Below are 24,582 nucleotides of genomic sequence, written 5' to 3' on the forward strand. Positions count from 1 at the left end.
TTGCTGCTCTGTAAGAGCACAGAAGTGATACAATCACAGTGCTTTTATCTGACACCACAGAGCCCATCTGCTTTTAAAGTAGAGAGGAGGTGGGTGGATCAAGTTAGCTTCAGACACTGTTTTGGACACTAATTCCTTCTAAGAAAGAAGGATTTGGAAGAAACAATCCTGTCTCGCAGTGGTTTGGGCACCTTTGCACCGGCTCATGCGTGGCCCCGGCAGAAGACTCGCTGCTTGGCAAGCTGCTGCACCCAGACCAAGAGAGGCAGCAGAGCTGTGCTTACCATGGCCAAGGACAAAAATGCAGGCACCTCTGGCTTCCCCAAGGGCATGTGTGCAGACAGGGCTTCCTCTTGCTTTGGGCGTTACCTCAGTAATTACTCCGTTAATGCCCCTTCGCTCCTAATTGAATTAGTTTTAACACCACGGCTGAATTGCTGGCTAAGACTTGGCAGCACAGAGAGTGCGATACAATGCAGTAGAGCCTGGGTACTCCAGTCCCTCTCTGGGTTTCGATATGGTCCCAGAGGTCAGAAGGAAACAGGACTGATTAAATTGTTTGGGATTATTGCACATCCTTCTTGGTAGCCAATTAGCACCAAATAATTTCTGTACATACGAAGTTCTCACAAAAAGAAATTGTGCACTCACAAAGCAAGAATACAAAAAAAAAATAATAATTGCAAATGCAAAATCATTGATTTCAAACCCATTGAGGTTAAAGCAACCTTGTATAAAGTTCTGCCCACTCAAGAAACTCAACTTTCAGACCAGGTATCAGTAGAGCTGACTTCAGAAATGAGACTGCGAGCTGCCAGCATGTTTTCAAAACGTGCAATTTCAACAAATCTCCATTTATAACCTGCATCATCTTCAAAGACCTGTAAAGGAAGTCTTGGCAAGAACTGGATGTCATTGTACTGTTAGAAAATGGTAGGACCAGTCAACTAGAAAATGAATTATAAGGTAGGGGTCAACCTGGAGATTAAAACAGAGGCAAGTGATTCAGATGAGCCTGAGTGAGAATGAGCCAAATGCAAAGGCAGTGTTGCTCTTGGGGCTCCCAAAAATGAAAAGTGGCAAAGGAAAGATGTTACAGCATCTCCCCACAGATTTTCAGTCTATTCAGTGGGACTTGCAGAGACCCAGAATTTAGCTGGTTGGATGTAATTATAATATCACATGCGACACCGTGTAATTAATGCAGAAAGAGGTGTAATCATACCAGTATTTTTTCACTGTGTTTTGCATTGCCCTTCCACACAAAATTATTCTCACTTTTGTTTTACGGCAAAACGGAATCGAGGTGAATTTGCAAGACGACATTACATGTCTATACTATTTTATATCAACATCGAGGAGGCCTCAGCACATGTTCACATGGCTCGCCTGCAGCACAGCGAGGCCCAAGTGCCCCCACCAGGCTCAGAGGGCCGGCAGCCAGCCCCCCAGAAGCACGGATCCTCAGGTTCTGATTTTTTTTGCAGCTAAAGCCCTGGATCTTGCCTGTGAGCAAATGATCAGTTGCCTGGCATCAGGAAGGAACGCCCTGCACTCGAGGAACAGGGCCTCAAAACCAGGCAGTTTATGCTCGAATTTTGTGCTCCAGATGATGGGCAGGAGCATATCCCCGAAAAGAGAGCTCCCAATCTAATAAAACAGGTGACTGTTAAGAGTGGTGCTGCATCCTGCTGCCATGAGGAAGCCAGCGATATGGCGTGGATGAAAGGTCTCCGAGGATTTCAGTTAATTTAACCTGTCTGTTACTCCCCTGAACCAGCCAAGCTGCAGCAACGCTCTATTCAACAAGAGCAAAGCGCATTATCCAGAGGTGAAGTCTGCCTCCAGACAGGATTTTAGGTCGTGGCTCTCCAACTTAAACCCTCTCTTGCTTTTTTTTTTTTTCTATTACCTCTCTCCCTTGCCACGTTTCGGTGTCACGCTGTGCCCTGCCTGTTTTAAGTGTGTAACTTGTCCTTGAAGTGCTCACTCCAGTCACTTTGGCAGTCTGGAACACAAGCACCATGCATTTAGCCAACTCTGCTGCATATTCATACATAAATGCAACTTTTAAAGTAATTCTCCAGTTCTCATTGTAAAAAAAAAAAAAAATAAAAATCATCTGAAGGTTTTGGAAGGGACATAAAATCCTTTACTTGGACACAACACAGCCTCATTAATGGTGCGTGCTCTTATGGCTTGTCTATACTGGGACACGCTCAAGCTTGAAGATGTCTTACCAATACCTTCTTAGTGCCAAAAAAGTTCTGCTCTGTGGAGATGATCTCCTACATTGATTAATCATAATCTGTCAGAGGCTCGGAGTGGTTTTATACAGCAATATTTTTACATGGGGGGGGGGGGGAAATCTTCAGCACAAGTGCAGTATCTTTACCACCTTTTTTTTTTTTTTTTTTTTTAATTAAAAAAAAAGGTTAGTTTAGGTATTTTAAACAATTTTGTATCTTTTTTGGCACCAGAACATCCAACCTGAAAGGAAACATCTTAAACACCTGAAAGGTGGCACAGTCACTGCGGAGCCCAGAGCTTTCTGTGGGGCAGGCAAGGCAGCTGGAGGGCTCTCTGGGGGCACCTCCTCCCTTCACCTCCCATGATACCACCCCACAGAAACCAGCAGCAGAGTCAGAGCACGATAAAAGATGCAATAAGGAAGTCGGCATATCAAAAAGAGATGCACATAATTCATTGTAAGGATTAAGTGAGTAACACTGTTATAAGTTCGATTGTAACATTGATAATGAGTTTAATGGAAAGTGGAAAGCAAATTTGGATTGAAATCAAACAACAAAAAATATTTTTTCTCTGCTTTTGCTCTTAAAAAAGAATCCTGAACCGATGAATTCCATGTTGGCTTTTGGGAGGAGGCAGGCTGAAGGTGATGTTATTTTCTCCTCTGTACCCGTGTGTTTCAGTGCAATCAGCGTGCCCTTTGTACGGCTGGTTTGCTGCCCGCAGCAGGGCCATGGCCATGTCCTTCCTACAAGGAAGACGCCAACCTGGTGACTGCTCTGGATCTAGCTCTGTGTTTAATTTAGCTCCTTTTTGTCCTCAGTCCTTTGGCATATTTCATGCTGAATTACCAAATACCAACCGCACCCACTCCAGCAAGTGCATTCCCGTGTCCTGGGCCCTGCCTGGAGCACTCGTGTGTTAGCATGGGGCACAAAACTGATTGAGGGGAAAAATACCCTTTGTTAAAAGGTTAAATGGGACCACATTTCAGGACACGTACACATTATTTAGATTAGCACAGACATGAATTCTGCAGCTGAGGAGAAAAGCCTTGATGTTTTCCTACACTAAAAAAGCTGTTTTGAAGTTTGATTAGGTTTCCTTTGAACTATGCAATGTTTCAGAAAACATATTCCATTTTACTGGGTTTAACCTCTCTTCATTTATCTTTGAAGGCCCCCATTTCTTCTTAATTTTGTTAAAAAGCCATTTCTGCTGTGTGCCAAACAGTGACTTGGTTGGGTTATATTTAAAAAAAAAAAAAAAAAGTTTTTCTTTTGCTAGCATTTTAAGATTTTCAGGACAGCAAATATCAAAGGTAGCTCTTTTTCACTGAGAAAACAGATATTTTTTTTTTCTTTCTGAAAGATGTGCAGGCTCTGGGAAATAAATATTCATGGTGAAAACACTCCTGTAGCTTCACCTGTAAAAAGAGCACCTTCTGGATAACCAGCAGCCTTTAGACCCCAGCAGCAGGGCCGTGCAGCCTGACCCTCGGCCAGGCGCCGGGCAGCCTGGGCAAAGCCCTCGGTACCTGCCAAGGAGAAGGGGCCACGCTCTGCCTGACATCCTTCCCCTTTGTTCAGCATTTAGGGACTGCCCAACACTACTGATCCCTTTTTAGCAGATCAGCCATGAGTTGTGCTCTTGACAACACGCTCATTTACATGGAGTCCTCAAAGAAGAGACAGAAATTCTCTGGCTGTGCTAACACAGCATTTTCTCAAGAAAACAGCACAGATTTTTAAAACTTTTTTTTCTTTTTTAAATTTTCTAAATCAGATTTGATTTTTTAATTTGGTTTTCTGCAGGAAATAGAGCCAGTAAATGCAGGTGAGTTTTCACAGAATAACAGAATTTCTAGGTTGGAAGAGACCTCAAGATCATCGAGTCCAACCTCTCACCTAACACTAACAGTCCCCACTAAACCACATCCCTAAGCTCTACATCTAAACATCTTTTAAAGACCTCCAGGGATGGTGACTCCAACACTTTGCAGCGCGAAGGGAGCTGGGTCCTCTCTTGTGCCCTCCCTCGAGGCTCTGTGCAGAAGGGCTGCCACCTCTGGCACAAGGGCTGGAGGAAGGGAAAGAAGCACTCACACAACCCCTGAGAATCAGCAACAGAGTGGTTTATTGCTGGAACGTCTCGCTGGTAAGCCTGCGGCATGTACATGGTGTTTGGGGGCCCCATCCCAAGCTAATGCTTGGGATGAAGCCTGCGCGACGCCGAGTAGGGGGTGGTCCGGGCACTCCTGCGCCGCTCTTTGTGTGCTTGCAGAGCAGAGAGCAAGGATGCGCTGCGGGGGTCCCAGCTTTGTTCTGGTGGAGGGGGATCCACCTCCATCGGCTCCTCCACGTCTTCCCGTGGATCCAGCTCCATGGGCTCCACGGTGCTGGGCAGAAGGCTAAGCCAGTCCTTGCCCGGGACTGCCCAGACGGGCTGCCTTCCATCCGTCATGTTTTCCGGCCAGGGTGCCGAGCCAGGGGGTCGGCCAGTTCCACGCCTTGGTCCTGTGCCACTGTCGGCTTGGTTTTGATGCGTGGCTGCGACGCTGCTGACTGGATTCTGGCCTTGGCTGGGTCCCGCGCTCTGTTCGGGATGGTAGGCACGTCTCTGCTCCCCGCGTCGTTCTTGCTGGTGGTCCTGCCTTTGCCTCTTATCACTGTGGTGGCCATGGGAAGGCCCAGGTGCCCCGTCGCTGTATTGTTGAGGGGATGGCCTGTTCCCTGCATCGCTGCGGTGCCAATGGTACCGCTTGTAGGTGTCTGGGCTTGCACGGTAGGCACGTGTCTGCTCCATGCGGCTGTCTGGCCGATGTGCCTGCCTTCGCCCCATGCCATCGCTGCGCCAGTTGGAAGACCCATGCCCCGAGTCGCTGTCAGGTTTAGGGCAGGGATGGCGCACGGCTTGGAGCTGCTGCTGGTTGAGCCCGTCCTTGCTGGGTCTTGGCTGCGCGCGATGCCTTTGATCGGGAGACCTTTCCATGCGGGGTGCCGAATCACGGGGTCGTCGACTTTCATACCTGGGTGCCATGCCACTGTGCGGTGGATTTCCCCTTGTGGCTCCGCTGCTGACGTCCCATTTCTGGCCGTGCCTGGGTCCCACTCTGTGTTGTGGGCTAGGGGCACGCCTCTGCTGCATGCGGCTGTCCGGCCGATGTTCCTGCCTTCCCCCCTCGCGACTATTGCGTGCATTGTAAGGCCCATGGCCCGAGTCGCTGTGAGGTTTAGGGGAAGGGCGACGCACGGCTTGCACGTGAAGTGTGAGCCCGTCCTTGCTGGGTCCTGGCCGCACGCGATGCTGTTGATCGGGAGACCTTTCCGTGCGGGGTGCCGAATAACGGGGTCGTTCGCTCCCATGCCTCGGTCCTGCTCCACTGTGCGCTTCCTCTCCACGTGTGGGCCCGACGCTGCCACGCCTGGGCCCCGCACTGCGTTGCGTGCTATAGTCACGCCTGTGCTCCTTGCGGCGCTCCGGCTGCTGGTCCTGCCTGTACCTCACGCCGCCGTTTTGTCTAGAAGAAGGCCCAGGCCCCCTGTCGCTGGATGGTCGAGGGGCCGGCCTGTTCCCTGCATCGTTGCGGTGCCCTTGGGACCGCTTACGGGTGTCTGCGGGCTGGGTGCCAGAGCTGCCCTGGGCACTGGTGTCTCTTGTGCCTCCGGCGCTCTGCCTCTGCCCATTCATCTTCTTCTCCTCCTCGGCTGCTTTCCTTGCTGGTGCTCACTGCGACTGAATCGCCGTCCGCTCACACCAACGAGGGCCGCCTCTCGCCTTGCTGCTTTGGCTCTTCCTTCTGCCACGGATGCGGCTGTCAGAGGGCCTCGAAGCTCAGCGAGTGGCGGGCCAGCGGCACGGGGCCCCTTTTATAGGGCCCGCAGCAAAGGCGGGGCAGTGGTGGCCACTGTGACCTCAGCAAGCCCCTGTGATGGAGGGGCCCGTGCGTGGCCGAATTTGGGGGGCTGTGTTGGGAGTGGTCTGGGAGATGCCCTCACGTGGAGGAAGAACAAGGGTTGGGGGGCTGAGGGCCCCTTTTCTGGGGCTGGTTTCCCTGGGCCATTTGGCTCACCAGAGAGAAAGGCTGCCCCCTATCACACGGACTGCCCTGCACCTCCCATCCTGTGCCCTGGGTTTATTTTTAACACTGGTTTTTAGGTAATTTTGTTCTTTATGAAAAAGGAGAGAAGCAAGGTGTATTTTCAAACCTAATTCCCATCTGTGCTTGTGCTCCAAGTGAAGAATATCTTCCCCACATGACATCTAGTCTAAATCTCCCCTCCATTTGCTCCAAGCCATTATTCCTTGTTCCATGGCTACACTCCTTTATAGTATCCCAGCTTTCTTTTAGGCCACTTTTACGGGTGAGGTTAGGTGGCAAAAGTGCAGGACCTAGCAAATGGCAGCCCGATCTACCTTGTTCCACATGTTCCACGTGACCTTTTCCAGCTCAGGCTCTAGCCTCTGATCAGTGGAACATAGAATCACAGAAATATTAAGGTTGGAAAACACTTCCAAGATCATCTGGTCCAACCATCCCCTACCACCAGTGTCACCCACTAAATCATGTCCCTGTGCACCAAGGTCCAAGCTTTCCTTGAACACCCCCAGGGACAGTGACTCGACCACTTCCCTGGGCAACCCGTCCCAATGCCTGACTGCTCTTTCTGAGAAGGAATGTCTCCTCGTTGTTTTAATTGTTGAAGAGTAGTGCTCTTTGTTCAATTCTTTGTTTTAATTGTTGAAGAGGAGGGGCATGACATTTCCATCTTTCCACTCACCAGGTACATCGCCCAGTGCCAGGACTTTTCAACTATGATAGAGGCTTGGGAACTCCATCAGCCGGTTCCCTCAGGACCCTGGGATTCACAGAATCACAGAATTTCTAGGTTGGAAGAGACCTCAAGATCATCGAGTCCAACCTCTCACCTAACACTAACAGTCCCCACTAAACCATATCCCTAAGCTCTACATCTAAACATCTTTTAAAGACTTCCAGGGATGTTGACTCCACCACTTCCCTGGGCAGCCTGTCTAAGAACCCTTTCGGTAAAGAAGTTCTTCCTAACATCCAACCTAAAACTCCCCTGGGGCAACTTAAGCCCATTCCCCCTCGTCCTGTCACCAGGCACGTGGGAGAACAGACCAATCGCCACCTCGCTACAGCCTCCTTTGAGGTACCTGTAGAGAGTAATAAGGTCGCCCCTGAGCCTCCTCTTCTTCAGGCTGAACAAGCCCAGCTCCCTCAGCCGCTCCTCATAGGACTTGTTCTCCAGGCCCCTCACCAGCTTCGTCGCCCTTCTCTGGACCCGCTCAAGCACCTCGATGTCCTTCTTGTAGCGAGGGAACCAAAACTGAACACAGTACTCGAGGTGCGGCCTCACCAGAGCCGAGTACGGGGGGACGATCACTTCCCCAGCGCTGCTGGCCACACTGCTTCTATACAAGCCAGGATGCTGTTGGCCTTCTTGGCCACCTGAGCACACTGCTGGCTCATATTCAGCCGACAGGCTTCCTTCTCAATCACACATAAAAGCAGAGCAGCATTGGCTCTTAGTTTTCCTGCAAGACACAAATATCCCTGTAAGGCAAGAGGGAAGAAAATCTGGGCCATTTCATGCCTGAAAGTCTTGCTGATACACCTGGAAAAATAGGAACGCTTTAAGCCCAGCTAGCAGGGGCAAAATAAACTGAAACTGCACAAGGCTTGGGCAGCGATGCAGTCGCTACAGCAGTGTGCTCGCCCCGTGCAAAGCACAGCAAAACTCCAACCTGTGCTACATGGGTGGCCCCCAGGGAGTCCCTGCTGGGGCACCGGCAGTTGCTTCGCCTCCCGGTGCTGCCGAGCACTCATGCACCCTGCTGAAGACAACAGGAAAGTAAGAGGGCTGGTCTTGCTGATGCTGAAATGTGAAGGAAAGAAAAAGAAAAAAAAGGGAAAAAAAGCACTGTTCTCTACTTTTGCATGGTTTAAAAGCAATTTTCAAAAACAGACATCAGTGCGATAGCATCTTTGTTCAGGCTGTAAATCAGCAGTAAGGAGATGAAAATTCAATCCAAGGCTCTCAATAACACTACCCAAGAGAAGATGATAAAGAGCAAAGGGAATCGGACCTTAGCCTCAGCCTTGCACTCCAGCAGATTTCAAAAGGATAACCATCAGAAAATTGCCCATTAAAGCAAAGTATCTGAGTGCCTCCTGACAGACGGGAACGCGCCGCTGAGCGACCCAGGGCCAAACTACCAGAAGTATCTCAGCGGTTCAGGAAAATGTCATGGCTAATCTTGAGGCAGATGAAGTATCTGAAAGCAATAAGTAGGTTAGTGCCGCATGTTCCCAAGCCACATGAAATCAGGCGTGAGTGTGTCAGGGGATGAGAGCCCAAGGACCGCTTGATTTTCCGAAATGTCCCCAGGCAACGTGTGCGAGTTCCAAGATGGTTTGGACTTTAATGATAGGAAATTGTCTTATTTAAATTAATATCTGCAAAGTTATAATGAATTAGCCAAATAATTAATGTGACTAAGAGGACAAACCAGAGGATTTTGAGGCAGGGAGCTGATGGAGCACAGAACCGCAGCGGAGTACAGGGAGGATAGGACCATCCAAGGACCTGACAATGGGATGTTTTAAAAGAGATGTCTGAGTGTGCTGTTGGTATATTTGTCTGGATATTCTTGGCCTCACGACTGCTATTTGTGCTCTGAAGCCAGGCTGGGCCAGTCAGTGAGAACGCAGTGGGGAGTGGGAAGGGCGAGTGGTGAGAGCAGGGGGATGAGGGTGAGCTCCCGCAGCCCCCTCCTGTCCTCCCCATTCTGTGTCCCTGGCTTAAGCTGGATGAGAAGGCTAGAAAGGGCCAAAGAGATGCTCTAGGGGTGAGGAAAGGCTGAACTGAACCCACTGGTAATGTGGCAGACGGCAGGCGGGCACCCGCTCTGCCAGCACCGCGCTGCCGCAACGAGGACAGCCCCTGCTCAGCGGGGTGAGACAACGACAGAAGCCAAACTTGGAAACAAACAGAAAAACTGGAATAAACAAACAGGAATGACAACACTGAAGGGAAGATCTGGAGATTAAAAATTAATAGCAGCTTGCTAACAGGCACTAGCGCATTGCTGCGGGGCTCCCGCGTACCTGTGCATGCGGGGACTCGCTCAAGCAGCGGGGACACAGAGGATAGATACAAGAAGACATTGGGGAAACACCACGGTATAAGAGAGGTGGAGGGCATAAATAGGGGAGATTTGGATTTAAAAATGAAAGCCCCAAGCCCCCTGGTGCTGACTACATGAGAAATTCTGAATCCACCCAAGTGGATCAGTTTTCTTTAGACTTCAGTGAAACTAAGGTTTTACCCTGCCAAAAATATAAACACAAAGTGGTTTGGAGGAAAAATGTCACATATTTTTTAAAAAAGATAAATATTTAAAAGAACAAAGTAAATATAATTCCTTAATTCCCACTGAGGGAGATGTGTAGAAGAGAAGCAGAAGTGAATCTATGAAGGAGAATATTTGTTATTCTAAGAAAAGAACACGTCTGTATTTCCAGCACAGAACTTGCCTCTCCCATGCCAGCTTCCTCGAAGACCAGGGGTGACATGCCTGTGACTGCCATTGATCATCCTGCCTTGAGTTTTGAAATGAAAGGGACACTACCAAGGAGAAGCATGCATTTTTGCCCCACATGCCTTTAGCATTACTCATATAAAAACACTTAGCAGTGTTAGAATGGGAAGAGAATAAAGGAAAAATATGTTTCTGGTTTTCAGTTTTCATCAGGCCCTGACGTTAACTCACCTCATGCAGCCAGCCGTGCAGCCAGCGGCCCCGTGCACTTATGGAGGACATTGGCAGGGAGAAGCACTCAGGCCATGGGTGTCTGCTTCAGTTCTGGGCCGTATTTCCATTCAGAAATTAGGATAAAATGGATGGCACACACCTCAAATGGGTCAAAGCCTTACTTGCAGGTATTTCTGCCAGGGACCTGGTTTTGTCCCTAGGTTTCAATAATGGAGTGCCCTGGACGGCCCCTTAAACCACCGGTGTGTGAGGAGCTGGTGCTGAAGGCAAGAAGGATGGTGTCCTAAAACATAACCTCTGGAACTGTCCCTTGTTCTTTCATGTGATTCCCTAAGAATTTCTAAGAAAAAAATAATAAAATAGGAAGCTACAAAGAGCACAGACTCCTGTCCCCTAGCTCGGAGCGAAGGCCTTCCTTAACAAGCAAGGATTGACGAAGCTATAAAACTTTACACGGCAGAACACTGTTTAATTCAGCTAATGGGGCCACGGAGAAGAGCCCAACACCCTGCGATTTCACGTGCTTGCAATTTAATTCAGAACGATGTCCTCGTGTATCCTGGCTTTCAGGAAAAGCTGCTGGCAGCGCTGATACCACTTCAGCACCATGCTGCACAGACCAGAGGCACCGCGCGTGGTGCCCAGGGCAAAGAGGAAACACAAGGGCAGAAACTTCCTCACGCTTACACACATCCAGCAAGGATGTTCCTGCAAGGCTCCTGGGAACCACCCAGCTCCTACTGGGATGGATGCTGTGGGCATGCCGAGGGGAGACGTGCCCAGGGTTCAGATTTATTATGCTCCATAGGAAGGGAGAGCTGTGCTCACGCTGGCAGCCGACAGTTCCACCCTACGTGACTGGCCCAACATCGGTCTCGGCCACAAGCAATGAGAGTGAGAAGTAGGACTGGATAAGTAAATAATTAAAGATTGGCTCATTAATTTAAGCAACGTTTAATGGGGAAAACAAAGGGCAACCAAAACAGAGCAACACAAAACAAGCATCCCGAACTCTCCTTGCAAATGAGTCTGACGGAGCTCTACTGTGGGGTCAGAAATCAGTTCCTAAAAGTAACAGTGTCAATGCAGTGACATTTTCAGCTTCCTTTAGTGCTACCCAGCACTATAAATACTGATTTAGACAGCATCACAGATATCGTATATAACACTGTCAGTCCAGACTTACAGGCAGATTTCACGATGCAACCTGAGCAGAGGATCGTACAAGAGTGCGTTTCTGGCCCTTTCAGACACACTGAGCTGCAGTTAAACAGCTGCAAGAATTTAACCTGGATGAAACAGAATGTTGTTTCCATACTTAAAAGTAACTCTTTGGACAGCAATTTTTGTAAACATTTCAGCCCGAGGCAGGCAGCAGCGTGACAGATTTCAGTGCAAGTGGTTAAAGCTTGCCAAAGTTATCAGCTGCTGAAGATAAAGCGCGGTGCTGACACTCGTCAGGTAACCTCAATTATGGATAATCTTAATCCTAAACAGCTCCCTGGGTGCACAGAGTATTGCTAAACAACCCCTCTTCCGCCAGCAACACCACTGTGTGTTTGAGAGCTTAGGAGGCTGGAAAATAAAGAGTTCAGCCTCCCCTGGCTCGAGGAGGCTCAAGTCCCCATGCACAAGTGTCCCCAGGGTGCCCTGGGGTGCCTTGGGCAAGATCCCCAAAGTACAGGAACCCACCACTACATCACTGGGAAGAGCACAGGACAGGATGAAGACAGCTTTAAACCCCCAAACGTGCCTCTTCCCACACTCCTCTTCACCAGGGGGCAGAAGTCCTGTGCCCACCATGTGGCATCCAGCAGGTGACACTGCCACTGCCACCAGCACCCTCCTGCTCCCAGGTCCTTCCTCCACACGCATGAAGCCTTACGAATAGCCAGCACCATTCATGATGTTTTCTGCATCCCAGGGTTTTTTTCTTTTCAATTTGCTTCCAGTCTTGGCAGGGTTTTAATCACACCCTGACTGAAATGTTCTTTCTGTCGCTCTTTGGGCATTATGTGCCCCATCAAGCACTGAACAGAATGCATAGACTGTGGAGCTGCAAGCAGGGGGAACTCATCCTTGCTTTCCCACAATTTTGCTTGTATGTTCTCATTTATTTTTAAGACAGTAGCAGGTTAAATCTGCCTCAGGTTGGCCCATCCGATATAAATCAACTCCCTTTGCCACATGTGATTTATTTTGCTTGCATCTTCTCAAATTTGGCTCAGAATCCAAGTGCAATAAAAACAGGTTTTGCAAATTCCAGGGCTGGCATAAATCTTTTCATGCAGGCGCTTTCAGTTCTGTGCTGAAAAGCCTTCTCTTAGCATACCAATGCCTCTCCGCAGCCCTCGCAACGTAAGCATTGCAGCACTCTGCCACTACATGAAAACCTGGAAATAAAACCAGCGGAAAATGGGCAACAATGACTCCCATGGTTGTACCCGAAGTGCTCCACTGCTGCCAGATTCCTGCCACGGGTTATTTATTTGGCTTTTTTCTGTGTGTGTGTCAAAGAAGTGACCTATTTTTTTCTGTAATCACATTCCTGGTGAATGTAAACTTCCTTTTTACCATTTTGTCATTTTTCTTCTACGCTTTCTCAGTTCCCCAGTGCTTTAGTTTCATCTATTCCAATAAGACCTGGGAGCAGAATACACTTGCTGCTGTTCCCTGGGAGCAGTTTCAACTCCGTGTGTCAGAGAATATATTTACTAAATACGAGCATGTGGGATTTAACCTTCGAGGACTGAGGAAAGCACGAAGTCATAACCCAAAGGGTTACTTTCAGCATCTTTAACGCAACCACGCAGCATAAATTCGCATAATGGTATGGACTAAAATGGAGCAAAGCGCAGGAGGGTGCGAGATGGAGTGTATCATAAAACCATTTTAGTACTAATTTTCAGTTATGTGCCTTGCTTTGGCATGGTAATAAATCACAGAAAGCCACTCAAATTGCCCCAGTCTTGGCAAAATAATTGCCTTAGAATAGGTTTCTACAGTATCAGGTCCAAAGAGTGATGAACAGCAAATTGAACTGCATTTGCTCATTTGAGGAAAAAGGTTTTTTCTCTGGTTTCCTTCAGAGCCACCTTCTGGATTAAATTCCAAAGAGCTGGAGAAGCCAGTGGCTGTGAAAATACCTCCAAGCAGGCTCTGAACGATAACTTAGCCAAAGGCTTGATTACATTTAGAAAGAAGTAGAGCCATCAGTCACCAGGTACTTGCTCTGTTCCCACCACAGCTGTGCTGCACACTGCTGGCCCTGGTGTAATCCCTGCAAACAAGATGCCAAGCGACTACATCCAAAAGAGAAAAAAAGCATTCGCATTAAATCAGGCCAACTTTTTTTGTTTGTTTGTTTGTTTTCCAATAAAACCAAATTTAACTGAAAAACATGCTGGGGAGCTGACTCAAAAATGTTTTCTTTGCTCCCAGGACGGATGTGTATGGTGTATGGTGGTTCTCCCCTGGCATCCAGGGGCATTGATGGGATTTTGTGCTTGTGAGACTCCCCAGGGGCAGGGAGCTGAAGAACTCTGTGGCACATCACTTAAATCCATGACCTTTCTGCTGCCCTTTTAGGCCAGTAAACAAGAATAAAATGCTAGCTGAGATGGGCCATCCTTTCTTCTGAGATAGCTCTTTTACTTATTCTTAACTCACAGTTTGTTGGTTTCTTTTCCTACTATTCCTTCCAAGAAGCTGATGGGAGGGATTTTACGCTGCAATGGGACCACTGCTCTGGCATCCCTAGGGAGGCTGGGGCTGCCCATACCGGCTGCTGGAGAGTGCCAACGCTGGGCAGGTGCCTGATGATGACCAAGGGGTTCCTGGCCCACCTCAGACCTTGGGAGGAGATGGCTCATTTAAGAGATCTTTTCCCTCCTGTGATGCTAAACAAAGTCTGGCCAACGAGCCTAGAGGGATGGGGAGCCTGGAGCTGACATGGCTCCAGCTCCAGCAGGACCTCAGTTTGGGCACGGTGCCTGCTGCAGGCAGGGGGTGCTCGCAGGACCAGGCTGCGTCTTCAAGCCATGGAAACTAACATCCAACAGAGGAGGAATTAAGCCCTGTGTTTCTAAAAACCCAGTTAAACTGTCAGGTCCAGTAGGGGATATTGATGATAAAAGACACATAAAATATGTCCAAATCCAGAGCATGGGTAGGTTGTGGCTGGGGCTGCACACCTGCCCTGAGTCTGTGATCTTGTGTGTTAGGGTCACGGGGCTTTAGCTTTTTCAGGAAAGGAGCACATTTCAACACCCTTCTGTACCTGGGTTGCTTAACATTGCTCAGGACTGGGGTCTGCCTGTTCAATGAAGGGGAACCCACAAAGAGGAAATTCAAGCCTCACTGCAAACTTCAAACAGGTGAAATTTGCTACCTGATGACTCTCTCTAATCTGTTTCAGAAGCATATTGACAGATGCCTGTGGAGGAAGGATATTTACTTTTCACATGTATAAAACTTTATCCTTAAACCACTGAAATAAGCTAAATCTCCTATTTTGTTACCAACCTCCCTGGAATCCAAACCAGATGCCCTCAAGCTATAAACCTGCTTTGAAAGACATATCTCAGGCAATACACGAGCTGAAGCAGAAGCAGCAGCACCCAACAACACACGAAGCCTCAGCACACTCCATCCATCGCCTCCACTCGTGCCAGCACCGTGGCACTACGGAACCGCCAGGCCTACCTGTGACGAGGAAGCTGCAGCGGCCGGCACCCGCCTCGTTGATGATGTTGCAGTTGTAGATGCCGTAGCTGTCGCGGGAGAGGCTGCTGACGGTGTACTCGGTGGAGTCCTGCACGTCGAACTGGCCCGTGCGCAGCAGCTTGCTGCCCAGCCGCCACTCGTAGGTCAGCACCCGCGTCGGGTACGCCCTCAGCACCCGGCAGCTCATGGTGATGCTCCGGCCCTGGCCCTGCCGAATCTCCAGGAAGGTCGGCTCCACGGCGGGGGGGTCTGCGGGAGACAGGAAGGGAGGGCAGGAGCTTTGTGTTAGCGTGAGGGGCAGCGTTAGCCATAGAAAGGCTGCAGCACTGAATTCACAAGAGGGGAACCCAGAAATGACAAATGTGAAACTTAATAGTAATAGGTAACAGCAATGTGTGCACCCAAGGCACTGTGTTCTGCTTGTAAATGTTTTCTAATGAGTGCCTAAAGAGAAACCCAAACTGTCCAGCAAACATTGTGCTGCTTCTCCACTGCCATCACCTGGGACACAACTTGAGACATGGGTGTCCTCTCTGGCACACGGGACTTTCTGCCAGGGGAGGAGGGAGGAAAAGAACTAAAACCCTCGACTCGGTGGAGGCAAAGTGCACAAGGCAACAACTGCCCTGGCATTAGGTTCAGGGCAGAAATTCTGCGTTCAGTGGCGGATCCAACTTTGCAGTGAGAGCAGAGGGATCTGAAGCAGCTCAGTTCCCCAGCAGCTGCCTTCAGGCTTCAGCAGATCTATATAATCACACGGTTAGCTCTGCTATCCACTCGGGTGGTAGGTTTGATGTTCCAGTAAGCACAGAACAGGTCATCTTCCCATGACTTCAATTAAACTGCATTTTAAATAATATAGATTTGTGGTTACAAACTGACAGACTTCTGATTCTAGCAAAATACACAATAAATAAAATATAGAGGCCATACAGTGTATGCAAAAACCTAACTTCACCATCTCATTTATCTTTTGACAACTTAATCATTGCAAAGAAGAAGGGCAGCCTGCAGAGAACGATGTTGGCACGGTGTGGAGGTCTCACCCTGCTGGGCAGCTGACCTGCAGCACAAGCACTTCTCTCACTCCCCCTCCTCAGAGGGAGAGGGGAGAGAACTAGAAAGAAAAAGGCTCATGGGCTGAGACAAGGATAATTTAATTAGAGGGAAAAGAAAGAAAGAAAAAAAAAAAAGCAAAGGCGAGGTGAGCCCCATCCCAGCCACAGCCAGCACACACAGCTAATTCGCACAGGTAACGCGTGTGGGAAGCGTGCTCCCGTCTCCCGTTGTGCACTCAATTGGGTGCACACAGTGACACAACATTTGGTCTCTAAAAACACTGCCCACTTTTTAGCCCATGAGAAAAAAATAATCATGAAAGCTTCCTGTGCCAGTGAAATACATGAGATCTTTGCATCCGTGTTAAAAGGTGTGTCTTACAGGCAGAAAACGTAAAATGCCCAGTGAGCTGCAAGAGAAGGATCTGCACAGAGTTCACGTGGCGCTCCCTTCAGAAAGAGCTCTCACAGTTATCGCTTCAAGAGCATCTTGTCCTTAGGTCCTTCATTGATCGGTATCTCCATCAGAGATACCACTAACCTTCAGACTCCTGATGTTTAATTCCCTACATAATGGAAGCTGTAAACAGATTCCCTCAGCTCCTGTAATTTAGAAACCACACTTGCACATGTAATGAGCATGCTGCTCATCACCTCTCACTTACAGAAGACATCCAGATGAACACAGAATACTTGAGATTAAGGTAAACTTTGGAGGCAGCGTTGCTCAGAGCTCATGATATCCAGCTCACAATATTTGTAGCCCATCACAATAATTATCACTTATCTCATAACATAATCTAAGCTGTATGTGGAATGGCTGGGAGAGCACTACCACAATTTTGGACCAAAGCAAGCAGAGAGGCACAAGTGGTGAACAGCATCAGAGACAGGACACAGAGCTTGGTGGTGAGGGTGATGCAGTGGCAGACTAACAGCCCTGAGGACAATTACCCCTGATTCAATCTCCAAAAACTCCCAACTGATGAAGAAGACAGTGATACGGAAACTGCCAGTCCCAAATCCCGTCGATCCCAGCCTGACCCTTCTTGTGGTTTTATGTGGTCAGCTCACGTGGTAAACTCCATGTCAGACCAAATATCATGTGGGTGGGGATAATTTTTAGGCCAGATCCTTAGCTGGCACGTGGGCTGCGGTACAGCTACAGATAACAGCAAAAAACAGACCAGAAATTCTAACTCTTCAGTACTGCAAGCCTTCTTTCCATTGGTAATATCCTTCAATTTTGTCTCATCAGAAAATTTCATCAGCACGTGACTATTCTTTGTGCCCAGGTACAGAATAAAGAATACAAAAAGAGATCTATTCGTGAGACATTCCCCTAGCCTCTCTCTGCAGCCTGACATCTGCCATTTCAACACGACCCAATAGTGTCTTCATCTGCCCTCACTTTACAATTCCTCCACCTTATCCAGCTTCACTAATAGTTTCCCAAGGCAGCCGCTTTGCAGGGAATTGTTGGCTTAAAGATAAGAGCTATTTTACAGAAATAAGATGTGCCAGATCTCAGCTTTCTTACAAAGGAGAGCTATTCAGCTAATCAAGCCGAACCTGCCTTTCATGGACTCTCCCTCGATTTCCCTCTAACCGCCCTGCCTTACAATTGGTTATTCTTGCCAAATATCTTCTAGATCTTGATATTTTACAGATGCCAGAAAAATTACTACTCAAATTCCCCAATATTTACTATAGCCCAGTCCCTTCCCCTCCTGGAGAATTAGGCTCTCCACGTTTTCTTCCCGCTTCAGTGGTGATAACGCTGATTTCCATACCCATAATCTCTTCAGCCCTATTACCTTTACTCCCAAAGCCAACATAATATTCTTTTAGAAGCAGGTAAAATGTTCACCACGTTCAAGCCAGACACAGATTATCTTATAAATAAATACAACATAGTGGTCAAACAGTCTCTGATCAAAGAACTGCCTCGGCATCCTCTGCTGATCCCGGGGAGGAGGCAGAGCACAGCCAGCACCGGGGAGCACGGGGTCAGGAACTTTCTGAAAGTTGTGTGTCTATTAAGTAGCTTTTAATGAATGACTTTGCTATCATTTTCTCCTATTGATTTTGGAACCTCTTTCGTGTTTGAACATTCAAACCTTGTCTACAATTCATAATAATGTCATCTCTTTTCATTTGTTTTGCTATTTCCATTCGATGCACCCTATTCGGTGAACAATAATTCTGTTCATGGCAGCTCTGCTTTAATGACTTCTGTCGTATTGGTATTCAGTCCTCTCCTTCTTTCTCCCCTGCTTTATTTACTCATAAGATACTTTAGCCTTATAAAAAGCTTTTAAATAAAACTTTCTGCTGCCTTTAAGGTCAAAGCAGTCTTTAAACCACAGACTCTCCATCTATTCATGAGCAGATGACACCCAGTGACAGAAAAAGAAAATTAACTTTGGTTGCTCATTTCAGAGTTACACTTTTACAGGTAATAACTTTAATGGAAAAGGAAAGGAAGGATAAAAACTACAATATACGATAGTAGGCAGTGCTACCAGTTTATTTTTTTATTATTATTTTTGGTTGTTTTACAAGATCGTGACTTCACAGCTAGCGAAGGTGGGAGCATCATGGGCATTTCTCCTGAGAATAATGATACTCAGAAGGAAACTTAGTGCGTAGCTGTTTGGAACTTGTGTGTGTTTAATTCATTTGCATTAGCTCTTCCCCAAGGCTTTGGCAATTTGATTTAATTTACTTTGCCGTACTTATTCCTATCTTTCATAATTCCAGTATTAGTTTTTGAAAAATATATGGAAAATCCGCAAAGGGAGCACGCTTCATTCTCTTAAACAATTATCTTCGGGAAGCGAACAGTCTAAAGTTAAAACAGGCTTTGTATGAAAGTTTAATGAATTTTTCAGCCCAAGTATTTTCATGCTGTAAGGATTACAAAATGGAAAATGAAGTCTCCCCAGCTATGAAGGGAAGTGACGGCAAGGGTGCTTGTTTGTCTCAGGCTCTGTGTGGTGGGGATCATATCATGGTCTTTACAGCAAGATGTGTTAAAAAAAGAAAAGGTGCCATTCAGTGAATTTATTTAGATGGCGTGACCTTGAGCAGAGACTTCACCTGCTGGTTTCATTTCTCCAATTTGTATTCTAGCCTAAGCAAGCAAATTAATTTGTCTCTCTCTCTGAACTCTAGGAACAGGAATAAATAAAACCTGATGCCTCTGTTTCAGTTCCTGTCGCTTTGGTGGCCCCTTTTTATTTAACTCACCCACTAGCAATGCTATCCCAGCAATGATGTCTGTCCGCTACAGAGAAGGAGCAACCTTTACATGCTCTTGGGGTAGGATTTGTGCCAGAGGAAACAAGACCAGAAAATGAGAAATCAGCTCAGATAGCACCATCTTATCCCAGGGCATGAAATCTTCACCTGGCCTTGTGTTGTGGGCACGAGAGCCCAGCTCTGCAAGGTGCCAGCGGTGATGGGTGACCACTGGAGCAGGGACACGAAGCAGGGGCAGACACAGGGAAGCGATGTGGAAGCACATCTGGGTGGGCTGTTCCCAAGACAGACACTTCTTGCTGGAGCCCTCAAACACAGATAGTGAGGCCGGAAAAGCCTCTGTGATCCCTGTCATGTCTTTTATTACACAGCGACAAAACAAATACACCCAAAGACAAGTTATCTGCCTTTTTTAGCCTCTGCATAGAAGCACGCTGCTGGGACTGAGCTTTTTCCGTGGCTCACAATTTCCTGCAGCAGCAGTCGCCAGGCTTCATCACCGCTTCTCTTACAATAACAGGGTTTCATATACCAGATCCGCAGCTTTTGAGTATTTATTTGGATCTGGGTAAAAAGTAAACATTCTGCTGAAAAGAAAAAGCTGGCATGTTTTGATTAAGATGAGCAGCTTTCAAGTAAACGCGTGCACTGCTCGTGTCCTTCCTCACCCCACAGACCAGCCCGGCCCAGCCTGGGAACGGGGCTGGAGCAGGCTGAAGCCACCGCGCACTTACAATGCCAGTGGACCTGCGACGATTTAAGCAAGTGCCGCCTCCAATATCTGATTGACACATATTGTAAATTACTTCATTGCCTGAGGGGTGTGCGCTGCAAAGTCAGAGCCATTCCGGCTTAAAAAGCCAGCCTTTTTTCTTCCCTTTTCTTTTATTTTTCTTCAGCTACTGAGGGCATGCTTGCCGGTGAGGGAAAGTTACTTACGAGGATTTGTATCGCACCTAGTAATGAAGGCTGGACTAAGCAGTCAATTTTTTAAATTTTATTTTGTGTCTACGCCCGTGCCTCTGATATATTATTCCCAGGCTCTAAAGATTACTCTCAGGAAAAGCCTGTGGTATTTCTTTCACTTCCAACAGAGGCAGCACTCTGTTTTCTGGGCATGGCAGCAAGTCTTCTACAGATTACACCGTAGATGTTGCACGTGATGCTGTTTGCAATGGGGCTTGTGTGCTTTTATACCAAACACTGATTCATTAAAATATGCGTAAATACATCAGCATGAGATGCATGGAAGCCTGCTAGCTGCAATGTGCTTGTATGGACCAACAGAGTCAATGCATCATATATAATGCCTAGTCAAATATTTTAATGGGGTTTACCTTTCTCCTGTACCATTAATTCTGAACCTGAGCAGAAAATAAGTCGGTGTGCCCGTGGTAGATGTACAGCTCTGCAGACTGCCCTGGCTTGGCTGCACAGAGAAGCTGGAGGCTCCATGGACTTGGTGCTAAGGCTCGAGAGCGCTGGGAACTCAGCTGTGTCCTGGTTTGTTGCGTATGTGAAGGTGGAGCCACTTTGGTGCAGCAGGTTTAAGATGAGTAACGGGAACTATTTCTCTAGGCAAAGCTCTGCAGTCATCCGGGCAGCTCACTGCCACGTTTTGCACTGGAGTTAAAGGCAGGGATGCAGCCAGAGCAGGATCCGACCCCGGCAGGGCCGATACTCCTACGAGCGGCTGCTGGAGCTGGTGGGGGGAACACAGCCTCCAGCAGATCGCTGGATGCTGAGCCATGCTGGGGAGAGATCGCTCTATTCATCTGCACTGCAGGGCTCATTACGATGCTGGCAAAGCCTTGCACAATTTCCACCCCTCCGCAGTCGTTATTCCCACATCTCTCCATCCTCCAGCTGTTCTTTCTGGGCGCCTCTAGCTGTTCCGGGGATTATTTTCATATGCAATTGAAAGCTAAAACGAAATGGCGCTTTAAGCTTTCCAGGTCCCGACTTGGTTTTATTTAACAGGGTAGGAAACAAAACAACACCGAGAAATAAATTCAGATCAGCTTCCTGGCTGCTGTGGAGGAGCCGCCAGCCTGATGGCAAGGGCTGGGGAGCAAACCCGCTCTGGCAGTGCTCCCTTTTGGGGGATTTGGATAAATGCTCAGCTGGGACCACTGAATGGCTCTCAACCTGACTCTGCTAAACCAGACTGCCCACCGGACTCCCTGGGGGCAAAGGACACGCCACACAGCATGGCTGGGAGCTGATGGCAACAGCACCACCCCTCCTGCCTGCCCTGCAAACACCAACCCCCTGGTGAAACCATCGAGCACCCCATGAAAACACAAACACCTCAATGAAACCATCAACCCCTCAATGAAACCACCAACCCCCTGGTGAAACCACCAACCCTCTGGTGAAACCACCGAGTCCCCAGGCCCCGAGCCCCTCTCCTGGGAAGCAGGGGAGGGAGCAGCTCCTCCACCTGCCCATCAGCTCTGCTGGGAGCCTCCGCAGCGCTGCTTTGCCTTGGTGCCTGCAAGGACCACCTAAATCAGAGCCCTTGGTGCCTGCCCTGCCAGCCCTCAGCCCTTCCAACATCCAGGTTTGCTGCCCTGCTGGTGTGGGCTGTGCTGAGCACCCCGCACCCATCTGTCCTGTGCCTTGCTCCTCTTGTGGTGCTGCCAATGTGGGGCAGGAGGAACGAAGGACAATTATCCACCTGCAGTGGTCGGTCCTTTCTCAGTCGCATACAAAAATGTTCTCAGATATGAGAGCGGTGGAAGCACTGTGCAAGACTAGACAGGTAAATTATTCAGCCTTTATAACTCCTGAATGATTTACAGCCGCTGTTATCCCTTTACACAGGCAGGGCATGATCTCCATGAAAATGCCTCCAACAACTTCCAGAAGCAGCTGAATAATGGAGCATCTCAAACCCAGCATGTAACTTTTTTAAGCTAAACCAACACTGTATTTTTCTGGATAGATAAAAATCAAATATGAGCCATTTGAAAAAATAACAATCATCCCTAGGAACAATAAATAGTGGTACAGCTTAAAGCAAACCAGTGTGGGGCTTGGTGGCAGAACTGAGATTACTTGACATAATATTCCATTTATTCCCACACAGACCTGCAGAAAGCAAATGCATTAAATAAATGAAGAAATAAAGCGTAGGCTCGGTTTTGTGCAGATGAGAGATCCTAAAAATGTTGAAGGGTTGGGCAAAAAAGAATCATGAATATACTTATTGGATTCAATGGAAAACTTCTCACAATGCTCGTCTGACAGATCTGGGTCTGTCCATTAGCCAGACAGAAAATTCAAATGGATTTGACCAGAATTAATATTTCTGGTGTATATACTAGAGTCTAACCTGTGGTTTTACTTAGCTCCTGAGGTTCAATGTGGAGGTGGCTGAGTGAAACCTAATGGCCAGGGCACCGAGAAGATCAGATGGCCAGAGAGCTTTAGGACACGTGTGTACAAAATGGTTGTGATCCCTGTGAAAATGACAACAGCAATTTTCCAGCTGAAGCTGGGAGATGGCTATTACAACCTTGGGTAATGGATTTAATTCAGTGAAATGAAAATGTTATGTTTGGAAAAAATCATTTGCACTCCTACATGTGAATTAAACCAGAATTACAAAACCAGCCCGAAGGTGTGCGTTCCCAAACCAGCCCTGGGCACAGACGGTGACCCGTGGCATGCCAAGGAAACCACTGTCTGCAAGGAAATTTGCTTTCCCGCTGTGACACCACCAAAGTTTTCTGAACCGTTTGGACCAAGGGATGAGCACCAAGCCTCAGCATGCTCCCGCAGGAGTGGTGCTAGGGCTGGGAGGTGGCTGCTGGGCACCCCTGCTGCTCCTTATGTACTTTTCCCATATGCAAGTATGGGAAAAACCGCAGGATTGCAGCCAGAATGGGCACAAGCACCGTCACATTTTGGCACTGAGCATGGCCCACAGCAGTGGCCAAGCCCTGGCCAGGCCCTTGCTGACCTGGCTTTGTTTGAAGCAAAACCCAGCTGGCAACACACCGCGCTCACCATCAGCACCTGCCACAGCCCAGGCTTCCAGAGGGGCTTATTGGACTCCCCTGCTCCGGGCAGACAATTATTTTATCCTGGGACTACTGCAGTCATGCAGAACAGTGGTAAATGAGAGACATTCAGGTTGGAAATGAGGAGACATTTCTGCTAAGAAGGAACAGCCAGGCATTGGGACAGGTTGCCCAGGGAGGTGGTGGAGTCACCGTCCCTGGGGGTGTTGAAGGAGAGGTTGGACGTGGTGCTTGGGGATGTGGTTTAGTGGTGACATCGGTGGCAGGGGGATGGTTGGACCAGATGATCTTGGAGGGCTTTTCCAACCTTAGTGATTCTGTGACTCAGTTCTATGATTCCATGAGGTGTCTTTCTGAATCACATTTTTGATAGTCAGAGCTAATTAGGATAGGCAGCATCTTCCCTACCCCAACAAACCCCTGGGGAAACAACAACAAAAAACAAACACAAAACCCACCCACTGCATTGGAGATGCAGCTACTGATGATAGAGGATGGTGGCTGAAGATCTGACTGAGAACTCTTGCTTAATTTCTGTCTTTGTACCGGAAATCCTTTTGAGGCTGTTTTCAGAGAACCCTTTCTTGTTGTGAGACTAATACAAATATATTTTAAAAAATATTTATTGGAAAAGGAAAAGGAAAAGGAAAAGGAAAAGGAAAAGGAAAAGGAAAAGGAAAAGGAAAAGGAAAAGGAAAAGGAAAAGGAAAAGGAAAAGGAAAAGGAAAAGGAAAAGGAAAGATCTTTGTCAGTGGTAGAACTACTTCAGGAACATTTTTTTTACAAGAAAATCTGACTAATAGCTGAAAATAGGAATATTTTAAAATAAATAAATCAACATTCATACTCTGAAAAATTAATATAGGTATTAAAAAGCTAAGGAGATAACCAGAATCCTACTGACATCCTACCCCCTTGGCTATGAGTGCACCAAGCCCCGTGCTGACCGTGGCAGCAATCCCGCTGTGCTGCTGGGTCCATCTCTCCAGGTGGCCACATCCAGCACCGTGTCTCTGCCTCGGCTACGTTCACGTTCCCAACTCTTAGGGGCAGGACCTGCTCCATGGAGTAACACGGCTGTCATGGCACCACCACAGCAGTGATCCCAGCTACCCGATAACGTGCTCATAAATGACATATGGCAGCACTAACAAGTGCAAAAATACGTTCCTCCGAGCCTGGCTACACCCTGTGCTTCCAGATTCAGCTTATAAATTGCAATTCCTTCGGAAAGAGGAGAACAGGAGAGGTGCATCTGAGCATGCACAGATTGTGTGAGCCAGGAGGAGGAAGCTGAAGATTGCATTGCAGCCACCAAGTTAATTGGATCTATTTATTTTAGGCTACACTGCCAGATTTATCAGCCCTACCCTTGTACAAAGGGTCAGACAAATAAAAATCTACTTGCATTTTCTAGCTTTTCTTTTTTTTTTTAATAGCTTTTCATCCTAATG

General features: G+C 47.8%; 1 protein-coding gene across 1 annotated transcript in view; it reads right to left on the minus strand.

Annotated features, from left to right (window-relative positions):
* The window catches only part of MDGA2 (MAM domain containing glycosylphosphatidylinositol anchor 2), a 340,235-nt gene that overhangs the window by 65,640 nt on the left and 250,013 nt on the right, over window positions 1-24,582 (minus strand). Inside the window, exon 9 of the mRNA XM_032187749.1 lies at window positions 14,758-15,027. Within this exon, the coding sequence (XP_032043640.1) occupies window positions 14,758-15,027 (270 nt within the window). The remainder of the gene's footprint in view (window positions 1-14,757; window positions 15,028-24,582) is intronic.

This window comes from Aythya fuligula, chromosome 5, assembly GCF_009819795.1.
Source record: "Aythya fuligula isolate bAytFul2 chromosome 5, bAytFul2.pri, whole genome shotgun sequence".
Lineage (NCBI taxonomy): Eukaryota > Metazoa > Chordata > Aves > Anseriformes > Anatidae > Aythya > Aythya fuligula.